This window comes from Bombina bombina, chromosome 10 (assembly GCF_027579735.1).
Source record: "Bombina bombina isolate aBomBom1 chromosome 10, aBomBom1.pri, whole genome shotgun sequence".
Lineage (NCBI taxonomy): Eukaryota > Metazoa > Chordata > Amphibia > Anura > Bombinatoridae > Bombina > Bombina bombina.
The window spans coordinates 110,542,221-110,556,703 of NC_069508.1; the positions used below are offsets into that span (position 1 = coordinate 110,542,221).

Below are 14,483 nucleotides of genomic sequence, written 5' to 3' on the forward strand. Positions count from 1 at the left end.
TTATAGATTCTGTAGAAATGAAGATTTACCTGACAGAGGACAGGCTAACAAGACTTCAAAGTGTTTGCCGCACCCTTCATTCCATTCAACACCCGTCAGTGGCTCAATGCATGGAGGTAATCGGCTTAATGGTAGCGGCAATGGACATAGTACCCTTTGCACGCTTACACCTCAGACCACTGCAACTGTGCATGCTAAGTCAGTGGAATGGGGATTACTCAGACTTATCCCCTTCTCTGAATCTGGATCAAGAGACCAGAAATTCTCTTCTATGGTGGCTTTCTCGGCCACATCTGTCCAGGGGGATGCCATTCAGCAGACCAGACTGGACAATTGTAACAACAGACGCCAGCCTTCTAGGTTGGGGTGCCGTCTGGAATTCTCTGAAGGCTCAGGGACAATGGAGTCAGGAGGAGAGTCTCCTGCCAATAAACATTCTGGAATTGAGAGCAGTTCTCAATGCCCTCCTGGCTTGACCCCAGTTGACAACTCGGGGGTTCATCAGGTTTCAGTCGGACAACATCACGACTGTAGCTTACATCAACCATCAGGGAGGGACAAGAAGCTCCCTAGCTATGATGGAAGTATCAAAGATAATTTGCTGGGCAGAGTCTCACTCTTGCCACCTGTCAGCAATCCACATCCCGGGAGTGGAGAACTGGGAGGCGGATTTCTTAAGTCGTCAGACTTTTCATCCGGGGGAGTGGGAACTTCATCCGGAGGTCTTTGCCCAAATACTTCGACGTTGGGGCAAACCAGAGATAGATCTCATGGCGTCTCGACAGAACGCCAAGCTTCCTCGTTACGGGTCCAGATCCAGGGATCCAGGAGCAGTCCTGATAGATGCTCTGACAGCACCTTGGGACTTCAGGATGGCTTACGTGTTTCCACCCTTCCCGTTGCTTCCTCGATTGATTGCCAGAATCAAACAAGAGAGAGCATCAGTGATTCTAATAGCACCTGCGTGGCCACGCAGGACTTGGTATGCAGACCTGGTGGACATGTCATCCTGTCCACCTTGGTCTCTACCTCTGAAACAGGACCTTCTGATACAGGGTCCCTTCAAACATCAAAATCTAACTTCTCTGAAGCTGACTGCTTGGAAATTGAACGCTTGATTTTATCAAGACGTGGATTTTCTGAGTCAGTTATTGATACCTTAATACAGGCTAGGAAACCTGTTACCAGAAAGATTTACCATAAGATATGGCGTAAATACCTATATTGGTGTGAATCCAAAGGTTACTCTTGGAGTAAGGTTAGGATTCCTAGGATATTGTCTTTTCTACAAGAAGGTTTAGAAAAGGGTTTATCTGCTAGTTCATTAAAGGGACAGATCTCAGCTCTGTCCATTCTGTTACACAAACGTCTGTCAGAAGTTCCTGACGTCCAGGCTTTTTGTCAGGCTTTGGCCAGAATTAAGCCTGTGTTTAAAACTGTTGCTCCACCATGGAGTTTAAACCTTGTTCTTAATGTTTTACAGAGCGTTCCGTTTGAACCCCTTCATTCCATTGATATAAAGTTGTTATCTTGGAAAGTTCTATTTTTAATGGCTATTTCCTCGGCTCGAAGAGTCTCTGAATTATCAGCCTTACATTGTGATTCTCCTTATTTGATTTTTCATTCGGATAAGGTAGTCCTGCGTACTAAACCTGGGTTCTTACCTAAGGTAGTTACTAACAGGAATATCAATCAAGAGATTGTTGTTCCTTCTTTATGCCCAAATCCTTCTTCAAAGAAGGAACGTCTACTGCACAACCTGGATGTAGTCCGTGCTCTAAAATTTTACTTACAGGCAACTAAGGAATTTCGACAAACGTCTTCTCTGTTTGTCATTTACTCTGGGCAGAGGAGAGGTCAAAAAGCTTCCGCTACCTCTTTCTTTTTGGCTTCGTAGCATAATTCGTTTAGCTTATGAGACTGCTGGACAGCAGCCTCCTGAAAGAATTACAGCTCATTCTACTAGAGCTGTGGCTTCCACTTGGGCCTTCAAGAATGAGGCCTCTGTTGAACAGATTTGCAAGGCTGCAACTTGGTCTTCGCTTCATACTTTTTCCAAATTTTACAAATTTGACACTTTTGCTTCATCGGAGGCTATTTTTGGGAGAAAGGTTCTTCAGGCAGTGGTTCCTTCTGTATAAAGAGCCTGCCTATCCCTCCCGTCATCCGTGTACTTTTGCTTTGGTATTGGTATCCCAGAAGTAATGATGACCCGTGGACTGATCACACTTAACAGAAGAAAACATAATTTATGCTTACCTGATAAATTCCTTTCTTCTGTAGTGTGATCAGTCCACGGCCCGCCCTGTTTTTAAGGCAGGTAAATATTTTTTAATTTATACTCCAGTCACCACTTCACCCTTGGCTTTTCCTTTCTCGTTGGTCCTTGGTCGAATGACTGGGAGTGACGTAGAGGGGAGGAGCTATATGCAGCTCTGCTGGGTGAATCCTCTTGCACTTCCTGTTGGGGAGGAGTAATATCCCAGAAGTAATGATGACCCGTGGACTGATCACACTACAGAAGAAAGGAATTTATCAGGTAAGCATAAATTATGTTTTTACAAGACATGGCAAAGGTTGTGTATAATACACTGGCAGCAGTATTAGTCAGACTACCTGAAATTAAAGGAAAGCAAAACAGCTCTGGGGGTAGATACAGAGCATACAGACGCTTTAAGAACCATGTCTGATACTACCTCACAATATGCTTAGTCTGTGGGTGATATTTGTGACTCAGGGAAGATGATTTAACCTGATTCTGATATTTCTACATTTAAAATTTATGCTTGAGAACCTCCACTTGTTGCTCAGGGAGGCTTTAGCTGCTCTGAATGAATGTGTACAATCGCAGTGCCAGAGAAATTGTGTAGACTGGATAAATAATATGCAGTGCCGGTGTGTACTTATGTTTTTCCAATACCTAAAGAGGTTTACTAAAATTTTTCATAAGGAATGGGATAGACCAGGTGTGCCGTTCTCTTCCCCTCCTATTTTTTAGAAGAATGTTTTCTAATAGTTGCCACCACACGGGACTTATGGCAGACAGTTCCTAAGGTGGAGAGAAGAGTTTCTACTCTAGCTAAGCGTACCACTACCTCTGGCGAGGACTGTTGTGCTTTTTTAGATCCAATGGATAAAAAAAATGTTTATTCAACAAGGTTTTATCCTGCAGCCCCTTGCACGCATTGCTCCTGTCACTGCTGCTGCGGCGTTCTGGTTTGAGTCTCTTGATGAGGCTTTACAGGCTCCATTGGATGAATATATTTGACAAGCTTAAAGCACTTAAGCTAGCCAATTCCTTTGTTTTCTGATGCCTTTGTTCCTTTGACTAGACTAACGGCTAAGAATTCTGTTTTTTACTATACTGGCGCGCAGAGCGCTATGGCTTATATCATGGTCAGCTGTCGTGACTTTAATAAATAAGCTACTTAACTTCCCTTCAAGGGGCAGACCCTATTCAGGCCTAGTTTGAAGGAGATTATTACTTATATCACTGGAGGAAAAGATCATGCCCTTCCTCAGGACAGGTCCAAATCAAGGGACAAAAAAGGCCTAATTTTCGTGCCTTTTCAAGGCAGGTGTGGCATCAACTTCCTCTAAGGCAAAATAAGAGGGAACTTTTGCTCAGTCCAAGGCGGTCTGGAGACAACCGGACCTGGAACAAAGATAAGCAGGTCAAGGAGCCTGCTGCTGCCTCTAAAACAGCATGAGGAACGGACCCCTATCTGGTAACGGATCCTATAGGGGGCAGACTTCATTCTTCGCCCAGGCGTGGGCAAGAGATGCCCAGGATCCCTGGGCATTGGAAATTATACCCCAGAGATATCTTCTGGATTTCAAAGCTTTCCCCCCCAAAAAAGGGGAGTTTTTGCCTTTCACATTTATCTGCAAACCAGATAAAGAAAGAGACATTCTTGCATTGTGTACGTGACCCATTCAGTTCCAATAGAGGAACAGGGACACAGTTTTCCTCAAATCGGTTTGTGGTTCCCAAGGAAAGGAAACCTTCAGACCTATTTTGGATCTAAAAGATCTTAAACAAATTCTTTAGAATTCTATCATTTAAGATGGAAACTATTCGTACCATCTTAACTATGATCCAGGAGAGTCAATAGAGGACTACAATGGATTTGAAGGATGCTTATCCTCACATTACGATGCATAAAGATCACCATCGGTTTTTCAGGTTTGCCTTTCTAGACAGGCATTAGCAGTTTGTAGCTCTTTCCTTTGGGTTAACTACAGCCCCTAGAATCTTTATGGAGGTTCTGGGGTCACTTTGGCGGTCCTTAGGCCGCGGGGCATAGAAGTGGCCCCTTATTTAGACGACATCCTGATACAGACGTCAAACATCCAAGTTGCCCAGTCTCATACGGACGTAGTACTGGCATTTCTGAGATCGCATGGGTGGAAAGTGAACAAGGAAAGAGTTCTCTATCCCCAATATCAAGGGTTTCCCTCCTAGGGATTCTGATAGATTTTGTAGAAATTAAAATTTACCTGACGGAGTCCAGGTTGTCAGTTTCTAAATTTCTGCCGTGTTCTTCATTCCATCCGCGCCCTTTGGTGGCTCAGTACATGAATGTAATCGGCTTAATGGTAGCGGCAAGGGACATAGTACCGTTTGCACGCCTACATTTCAGACCACTGCAACTATGCATGCTCAGCCAGAGGAACGGGGATTACACAGATTTGTTCTCCTGTTAAATCCGGACCAAGAAACCAGAGATTCTCTTCTCTGGTGACTATCTCGGGTCCATCTGTCCAAGGGTATGACCTTCCGCAGGTCAGATGGGACAATTGTTACAACAGATGCCAGCCTTTTAGGTTGGGATACAGTCTGGAACTCCCTGAAGGCTCAGGGATAGTGGACTCAGGAGGAGACCCTCCTTCTAATGAATATTCTGGAACTGGGAGCGATATTCCATGCTCTTCAGTCTTGGCCTCAGTTAGCAACTCTGAGGTACATCATATTTCAGTCGGACAATATCACGACTGTGGCTTACATCAACCATCAAGGGGGAACAGAAGTTCCCTAGCAATGTTAGAAGTCTTAAAATAATTCACTGGACAGAGACTCACTCTTGTCTAAAAGCTATCCCTATCCCAGGTGTTGAGAACTGGGAGGCAGATTTTCTAAGTCGTCAGACTTTTCATCCGGGGGAGTGGGAATTCCCTCCGGAGGGGTTTGCACAAGATCAAGCAGGAGAGTGCTTTGGTGCTTTTGACAGCGCCTGCGTGGCCACGCAGGACCTGGTATGCAGATCTGGTGGACATGTCATCCTTTCCACCACGGTCTCTGCTTCTGAGACAGGACCCTCTACCTCAGGGTCTTTTCAACCATCTAAATATAACTAATCTGAGATGGACTGCCTGGAGACAGAACGCTTGATGTTATCAAAGCATGGCTTCTCCGAGTCAGTAATTGATACCTTAATACAGGCATAAAAGCCTGTCTCTAGGAAAATTTAACATAAGATATGGTGTAAATATCTTATTGTTATGAATCCAAGGGTTACTCATGGAGTAAAGTCTGGATTCCCAGGATATTATCTTTTCTCCAAGATGATTTTGAGAAAAGGGTTGTCAGCTAGTTCTTTAAAAGGACAGATTTCTACTCTGTCTATTCTTTTGCACAAGCGTCTGGCAGGTATTCTAGACGTTCAGGCATTTGGTCAGGCTTTGGTTAGAACCAAGCCTGTGGTTAAAAATGTTGCTCCGCCATGGAGCTTAAAGCTGGTTCTTAAGGTTCTTCAAGGAGTTCCATTTGAACCTTTTCATTCCATAGATATCAAACTTCTATCTTGGAAAGTTCCTTTTTGGTAGCTATTTCCTCGGCTCATAGAGTCTCCGAGTTATCTGCGTTGCAATGTGATTCTCCTTATCTGGTTCTCCGTACGGATAAGGTAGTCCTGTGTACCAACCTGGGTTTTTACCTAAGGTGGTATCTAACAAGAATATCACTCAAGAGATTGTTGTTCCATTCTTGTATCCTAATCCTTCTTCAAAGAAGGAACGTCTATTACACAATTTGGACGTGGTTCGTGTTTTAAAGTTTTACTTACAAGCTACTACAGATTTTCATCAAACATTCACCTTGTTTGTTGTCTATTCTGGACAGAGGAGAGGTCAAAGGACTTCAGCAACCTCTCTGTCTTTTTGGTTAAAAAGCATAATTCATTTAGCTTATGAGACTGCTGGACAGCAGCCTCCTGAAGGGATTACAGCTCATTCTACTAGAGCTGTGGTTTTCACTTGGGCCTTTTTTAAATGTGGCTTCTGTTGAACAGATTACAAGACGGAGTCTTGGTCTGCGTTTCATACTTTTTCAAATTTAACAAATTTGATACCTTGCTTCTTCGGAGGCTATTTTTGGGAGAAAGGTTTTTTTTTTTTTTTACAGGCAGTGGTAACTTCCGTTTAAGTACCTGCCTTGTCCCTCCCATCATCCGTGTACTTTAGCTTTGGTATTGGTATCCCATAAGTAATGGATGATCCGTGGATTGGATACACTTAACAAGAGAAAACATAATTTATGCTTACCTGATAAATTTATTTCTCTTGTAGTGTATCCAGTCCACGGCCCGCCCTGTCACTTTAAGGCAGGTAATTTTTCCATTAAACTACAGTCACCACTGCACCCTATGGTTTTCCTTTCTCTGCATGTTTTCGGTCGAATGACTGGTAATGGCAGTTAGGGGAGGAGCTATATAGCAGCTTTGCTGTGGGTGGACTCTTGCAACTTCCTGTTGGGAAGGAGAATATATCCCATAAGTAATGGATGATCCGTGGACTGGATACACTACAAGAGAAATAAATTTATCAGGTAAGCATAAATTATGTTTTTATGATATTGTGCCATATATGCTTTGAGTTGTATGTGGATAATACGTCACTATCTTTTCCACTTGATCAAAGAAGATAAGATATAACGCCTATGGTAGATTTGATTTTGGGAAATATCTCTGTTTAAACTATTCAATTTGTTTATAACACACACATTAGCGCCCCCTATCTAGGATCTTTATTAGTAATCTCTTTGTCTGTTTCATTCTGCAGCACTAGTTGTGCTTGGGCTTTCCCTTAGGGAAAGGAGGCTTGAGAGTCCTATGGAGGACCTTGAGTCCCTACATTAGTCAAAATTAAACTTTCATGCAATTTAATATAGCTTTACAATTTACATCTTTTCTTATGTATTGTTCATTCACTTGAGTGTCCTCATAGAAAACAGCTAGAGAAATTGTATTTTCTTTCTTTTAAAAAATGCTTATTTCATAGTGTTAAATTACACACAGCAATCTTCTTTTGTTTTTCAGTAAATGAATTAATTCTCAAACAGAAACAGAGATTTGATGACAAACGGCTTAAGCTGGACCCTTCGGTGAGGAATATATCGGGGAAAACACAGGCCTGACTAAATGAATGTAATTCCTTGATAGCCCTATGTATTTAGATAGGGATTTTGCAATTTTTAGCCGTCGCCCTCAAAATCAATTTCACAGCAGACTATTATATGTATGTACATAAGATGTGTGCATTTGGCAATTTCATTCACTGCCGAATGTGGAAGTAGGTGGTTACTTTTGGTATTCAGCTCTTTTCAGAGCCACATATCCTGTTGTGCAAGTGAAACACACACAAAGATCTGTGCAAAACCGGATCTTAGTGTTTTTTACTTGGACAATAGGATATTTCAAAAGAGCTAAATACTGAAAATAACCTCCCTACTTTCACATTCGGCAGTGAACAAAACTGCTAAATGCACACATGTAACATCCATATCATTTTTTTTTATCCTTTAAAAGGACATACAATTCTAGAAGTAAATGCATATACATACGTTTTTGGGATTGAAGCATTTTTGCTACGCACTTGCATTAATAAAAATGCTTCTGGCTAGTTACTACTGATTCAATGAGTTTTTATTGTGCACGGAACATACAGAATGTACACAATGCTGCCTCCTGCTGAGAATGCAGGTGCACAAGCCCTATGCACATATGGGCCATGCACAGTAAAGACTATCCCAGAGACACTGGAAGCATGTTACAAATGTGTGTTGCAAAACTGCCTCTGTTCAGTATTTTAAAACCTTTCTTGTACATTTCAATATTGCATTTTATGCCTACTTAAAGTGATATGTAGGTTGCATTGTACTGCAAAAAAATTAATGCATATATAAAAAAAAAATCCATGACAACCTTTTTCAATTTAAAAAATAAAATAAAAAATAATTATGGGAAAGCTGTTTCAATTGAAATGAGCAGAAAATCTATTGTGCATAGCTAGATATTTATTGCTCTAGCTGATAAAGGCAGCTCAAAAGTTCTATTAGATGTTCCACAGAAAAAATGTATAGAATGTTTCTTTAAACACACAAATCATGGAAAATCCTTGCTTTAACCTCTAGATCAAAGGGACATGGAACCCAATGTTTTTTTTCTTTCAAAATTTAGAGAGTGCAATTTTTACTAACTTTCCATTTTATTTCTTTTTTGTTTTGTTCTTTGTATGCTTTGTTGAAAAGTAAACCTATGTAGGCTCAGAAGCTGCTGATTGGTGGCTGCACGTATATTCCTCTTCTCATTGGCTTTCAGCTAACTCCCAATAGTGCATTGCTGATCCTTTAACAAAGGATATCAAGATTTCAGCAAATTTGATAATTGAAGTAAATTGGAAAGTTGTTTAAAATTTGATGTTTTATATGAATCGTGAAAGAGAAATATTTTGTGTTTTCAAGTTCCTTTAATGGAAATTTGCTGAGTGCAATGAGAAAAAGACTGCGTGAGTTGTAAAATTGTATTATTAGAGTACAATTTCAGGGAATTAATTCTGTCATTAAACTATGAAACCCCAGTTTTTTCTTTTGTGATTTATACAGAGCATCCAATTTAATTCTACAGGTGGCCCTCGTTTTACAACGGTTCAATTTACACCGTTTCAGAATAACAACTTTTCCCAGTCATGTGACTGCTATTGAAAAGCATTGAGAAGCAGTGTATTTATTAAAATAGCCAGTAGGTGGAGCTGTCCGCTTGTGTTGCAGCGAAGCCAATCAAGCTGAAATTAATCAGTTTAACCAGACCTGAGCTATCAAGCAGCTTGCAAAGGAACAAGATCTTCCTGCATATAAATTAGTCCAGATTGGAATGCATAGAAAGAACTATTTGCATAAAAATGCAAGTGAAGTCTGTGTTGTGTGATTATTTTATTAGGTTTATAATGCTGTTTAGCAAATGTCTTTGTTCATTTCACTTAGTTTAATTATATATTCTGTGTTGTGTGATTATTTTATTAGGTTTATAATGCTGTTTAGCATTTAAAGTCTTCATTTCAAAGCTTTAAAAATAATGTATTAGGTGTTACTTATGACAATTTTGAGAGGGGCCTGGAACCTAACTGCCTCACTTCCCATTGACTTACATTATAAACTGGGTTTCAATTTACAACGGTTTCGATTTACAACCATTCCTTCTGGAACCTAACCCCGGCGTAAACTGAGGGCTACCTGTATTAACAAATTTGATTTGTTTCCATGATATTCTTTGTTGAGGAGATACATAGGTAGATACCTGGAGTATTACATGGCAGGAAATAGTGCTGCCACCTACTGCTCCTGCAAATAGCATTCTTTGAAAACATTTGCCATATAGTGCTCCAGACACGTGCATGCTCCTGAGTTTACATCCCTGCTGTTAAACAAGATACCAATAGAACAAAGAAAGTTTGATAATAGAAAAATGTTAGAAAGTTAGTTGTAAAATTCCATGCTCTAAATCATGAAAGAACAAGTTTGAGGGACTGAACACCTTGGGATTTTTATATCATATGCTTAGTTATGTGTAATGAAACAACTTTGTAATATACGTTTGTTGCTTCTTTTGGCCCCTTTCCATGTAATTTATTTTATAAAATTAAGGACTTTCTATTTTTTAGCTCCCTGCTACAAATGTTTCCTAATTGGCTTTTTCTGGTAACTACAAAACAATGTACTTTATTCTAATATTATGACTGTGGCTAGCCTTGTTGTCTGCAGACTAAAGCCCAGATTGGCTCCTCCAATTAACACATAGGTGGGTGGAATTTGCCATATAAAGGATTTTAATTTGTTTCTAAAACGTTTAGACTTGGCTGATATTCTATAGCAAGACAACAGCAATGTCTTGTAATTACAAGGTTCTTACTGTCCCTTTTAATTTGGAGCCAAATTTCTTCTTGTGAAAAGTACAACACACTAAGATCTGTGCAAATCCAGATCCGGCGCCGAAAAGAGCCGAATGTTGCTGGCGGCTACCTTGTTTCCTATTTGTGGTTAAATTGACTGAATGCACGTCCTTATTTATTGCTGTAGGGAAATGTCAGATTTCCCTAACAGCAATTTGTAGTTCATCTTCCTGTCTAGCTGAGGCAGCTTGCAAGTTTATAAGATTACCCAAATGTTTTTCTTTCATGATTCAAATAGAACATGCAATTTTAAGCAATTTTCTAATTTACTCCTATTAGCAATTTTTCTTTGTTCTCTTGCTATCTGTATTTGAAAAGCAGGAATGTAAGCTTAGGAGCCGGCCCATTTTTGGTTCAGCACCTGGGTTGCGCTTGCTGATTGGTGGCTAAATGTACCCACCAATCAGCAAGCGCTATCCAGGGTGCTGAACCAAAAATGGTCCGGCTCCTTAACTTAGATTCCTGCTTTTTCAAAAAAAGATAGCAAGGGAACGAAGAAAAATTGATAATAGGAGTAAATTAGAAAGTTACTTAAAATTGCATGTCCTATCTGAATCTTGAAAAAAATGTGGGTTTAGTATCCCTTTAATATAAAAATACTTATTAGAAAAAAACACATCTATGTAATGCATCATTTTTATACTTAATATGCTTTCAGGTTACTTTAAATGATTATCTTTATTATTCAAGACCTATGCCAAGCATTTTTGAGTCTTCTTGAAGTGATGAATGCAAAATAAGCAATACAAGTTGGTGTCACAGTTAGGCACAATCTAATTAAAACTGTTTAATTTGTGATAAGGCACACGTTTGGGTACAATATTGCAGCAAATAAATTAAATCTGTTCTCCTTCCCCACCGTAATATAGCTATGACATATGGTGACTGGTGTGAGTTACTCACATATCTGTTTTATTAGCCATGTGCATGAATTCAGATTTCGTCATTCATTTTAGTGGCATTTGTTTTTGGCACCAGATTTGTTAGCTTTAAAGTGAATGTCAATTTTGATGCTAAAGTGCCCGGTTTTTAAAAATTTGATTAAAAACAGGGGCACTTCATCAAAATTTACATTTCACTCCTGTTGAGAAAAAAAAACGTACCTTTTAGTCTTGACAGCAGCTCCAGCTTCCTCCGGTCGTCTCAAGCCATTTCTGACGTCAGAAATGATGGATAGGTCATCCTCCAATCACGGCTTCCCCCCCGGGGGAATCAGTGTCTGATTCAACGCCGTGATTGGAGGAAGCAGAATTTCTTATTTTAGACCCAGGAAAGGCTTTGCGATGGGTGGAGGAAGCTGGAGCTGCTGTGAAGATTAAAAGGTAAGATTTTTTTTTTTCAGCAGGAGTGAAATGTAAATTTTGATGATTTAAAGTGCCCCTGTTTTTAATCGAATTTTTAAAAACCGGGCACTTTAGCATCAAAATTGACATTCACTTTAAAGTACAACTCGCAAAAATCCAGATTTGTGTGTGTTGCACTTTAAAACTTATAAATCTGGCGCCAACAATAGCTGGATGCTGTTGTCCGTGGCTGTACACAAGCGAATGCCAAACGTATGCACATGCCTAATTACCATCTATTTGTTTTGTAACAGGTTTTTTTTTTGTTTTGTTTTTTAGAATGGCCACCGGTGGAAAATCTTCCAGGATCTAATGGTGACTGATCAAGACAATCTGGATTTAGCCAATGTGAACCTTATGCTGCAGGTCTTGTTGCAGAAAAAGAGACATCTAGAAGCGGTAATAAAACAAATGCTGTTTATTCAAGACACACTGCCAGAACAAATGTAATTCTAATCATCAATGAAAGGTTAACATGTGAGGGAAAAGTATTTGTAGTAAAATTTTACAGGGGCATGAAAGTGTAAAAAGAAAAAGATCTGTGTTACATAAAAAAAAGTGTATTAATATAATGCTGTAATTGTTTTACCCCTGCAAAGCCAGCGCCAAAGCATCAGTGAGATTTACTTTGATTAAATTTGCTTCATTCTCTTGGTGTCCTATGTTGAGAGAGCAGCAATGCACTACAGGCAGCTAGCTGAACACATCGTGTGAGCCGATGACTAGTCTCATGTGCAGCCACCAATCATTAGTGAGATCCCAGTAGTGCATTGCTGATCCTACACCTACCTATGAATGCTTTTCATCAAAGGATACCAAGAGAACAAAGTATATTTTTTTATAGAACACATAAATTGAAACTTTCATGCCTCAAACCAAATTTGATAATAGAAGTAAACTAGAAAGTTGTTGTATACTCTGAATCATAAACTAAAATCTTTGGTTTTATGTCCCCTTTAAATTATGACTTGTGTCCCTTTTAAAGGGACATAAAACCCAACATTTTTCTTTCATGATTCAGATAGAACATATTTTAAACAATTTACTTTTGTTATTAACCCCTTAAGGACAAGGCCATTTTTCAAGTTCTTTCCCTTAAAGGGACACTGTACCCAAAAATTTTCTTTTGTGATTCAGATTGAGCATGAAATTTTAAGCAACTTTCTAATTTACTCCTATTATCAAATTTTCTTCATTCTCTTGGTATCTTTATTTGAAATGCAAGAATGTAAGTTTAGATGCCGGCCCATTTTTGGTGAACAACCTGGGTTGTCCTTGCTGATTGGTGGATAAATTGGCAATGGCGTTGCTTTTTGGTAATTATAAGGCTGCTAAATGCCACTGCGCATCACACGTGTATTATGCTCAGCAGTGAAGGGGTTAATTAGGGAGCTTCTAGGGTTAATTTTAGCTGTAGTGTAGTAGACAACCCCAATTATTGATCTAGGCCCATCTTGGTATATTTCATGCCACCATTTCACCGCCAAATGCTGTCAAATAAAAAAAGTTACATTTTCACAGATTTAGGTTTCTCACTGAAATTTATTTACAAACAACTTGTGCAAGTATGGCATCAATGGTTGTAAAATGCTTCTCTGGGATCCCCTTTGTTCAGAAATAGCAGACATATATGGCTTTGGCGTTACTTTTTGGTAATTATAAGGCCGCTAAATGCCGCTGCGCACCACACATGTATTATGCCCAGCAGTGCAGGGGTTAATTAGTAGCTTGTAGGGAGCTTGCAGGGTTAATTTTAGCTTTAGTGTAGAGATCAGCCTCCCACCTGACACATCACACCCCCTAATCCCTCCCAAACAGCTCTCTTCCCTCCCCACAATTGTCCCCGCCATCTTAAGTACTGGCAGAAAGTCTGCCAGTACTAAAATAAAAGGTATATCTTTTTAAAGCATATTTACATATGCTGCTGTGTAGGATCCCCCCAAACGGCTCTCTAATCCTCCCCCTCTACCTTACTGGGAGCCATCTTGGGTCTGGCAGCTGTCTGCCAGTACCCAGTTTACAATAAAATAGATATTTATTTTTTTTTAATTTTATTTTATTTTTTCTGTAGTGTAGCTTCCACCCCCCACTCCTCCCAGATCCTTTAGATCGTTTTTACATTCATTCCCTCCCCCCTTTCTCCCATTTTTAACATAAAATGTTTCTGTAGTGTAGCGGTTCCCACCCACTCCCTCTCCGTGCACGCGCCTGCCTCCCGTGCACGCGCCTGCCTCCCGTGCACGCGCGCACGTCCGTGCGTGCCCCCGACAACCCCACCCCCCCTCCCCTCTTAATCAAAGAAGCCATCGATGGCCTCCCACCCACCAACTATTTTCGGCCATCGAGTGGCTCTCTCTGCATCGTATGGGGCAAAAATGTTATTGCAGGATGCCTCGATATTGATGCATCACTGCAATAACCGGAAAGTGTCTGGAAGCATCAGGATCGCTTCCAGCCGCTTTAAACCCCCTAACGTCGTACAGGGTACGTCACTGGTCTTTAAAGACCAGTTTGTGCAAGACGCTTGGTCTTTAAAGGGGTTATTTTTTTTTTTCTTGTTATCCTTTGTTGAAAAGCAGGGATTTGTTTTTTAATTGTATTCTCTGAGTAATGAGAGAACAAATTTTAGGTTTCATGTCCCTTTAAATAATTTTTATAGTACTTGGTATTTCTTAGCACCAGATACCCCCTAACAGGCTGCTATTCTTCCTATCTGCTTCAGAGTAGATAGATCCCAATGATTAGAGCTGAAAAAAACTTTGTTTTAAAGGGAAATGAAACCCAAATATTTTCTTATGATTCAGATAGAGCATGTGATTTCTCCAACATTGGTGTGTCCGGTCCACGGCGTCATCCATTACTTGTGAGATATTCTCTTCCCCTACAGGAAATGGCAAGGAGAGCACACAGCAAGAG

The 14,483-nt window shown here is 40.1% G+C and overlaps 1 protein-coding gene across 1 annotated transcript in view; it reads left to right on the forward strand.

Moving 5' to 3' along the window:
- Window positions 1-14,483, forward strand: part of COP1 (COP1 E3 ubiquitin ligase) — a gene marked incomplete in the record, with an annotated part of 548,256 nt that overhangs the window by 67,622 nt on the left and 466,151 nt on the right. The window contains 2 exon segments of the mRNA XM_053693305.1: window positions 7,317-7,381; window positions 11,847-11,966. Of these exon segments, the coding sequence (XP_053549280.1) occupies window positions 7,317-7,381; window positions 11,847-11,966 (185 nt within the window).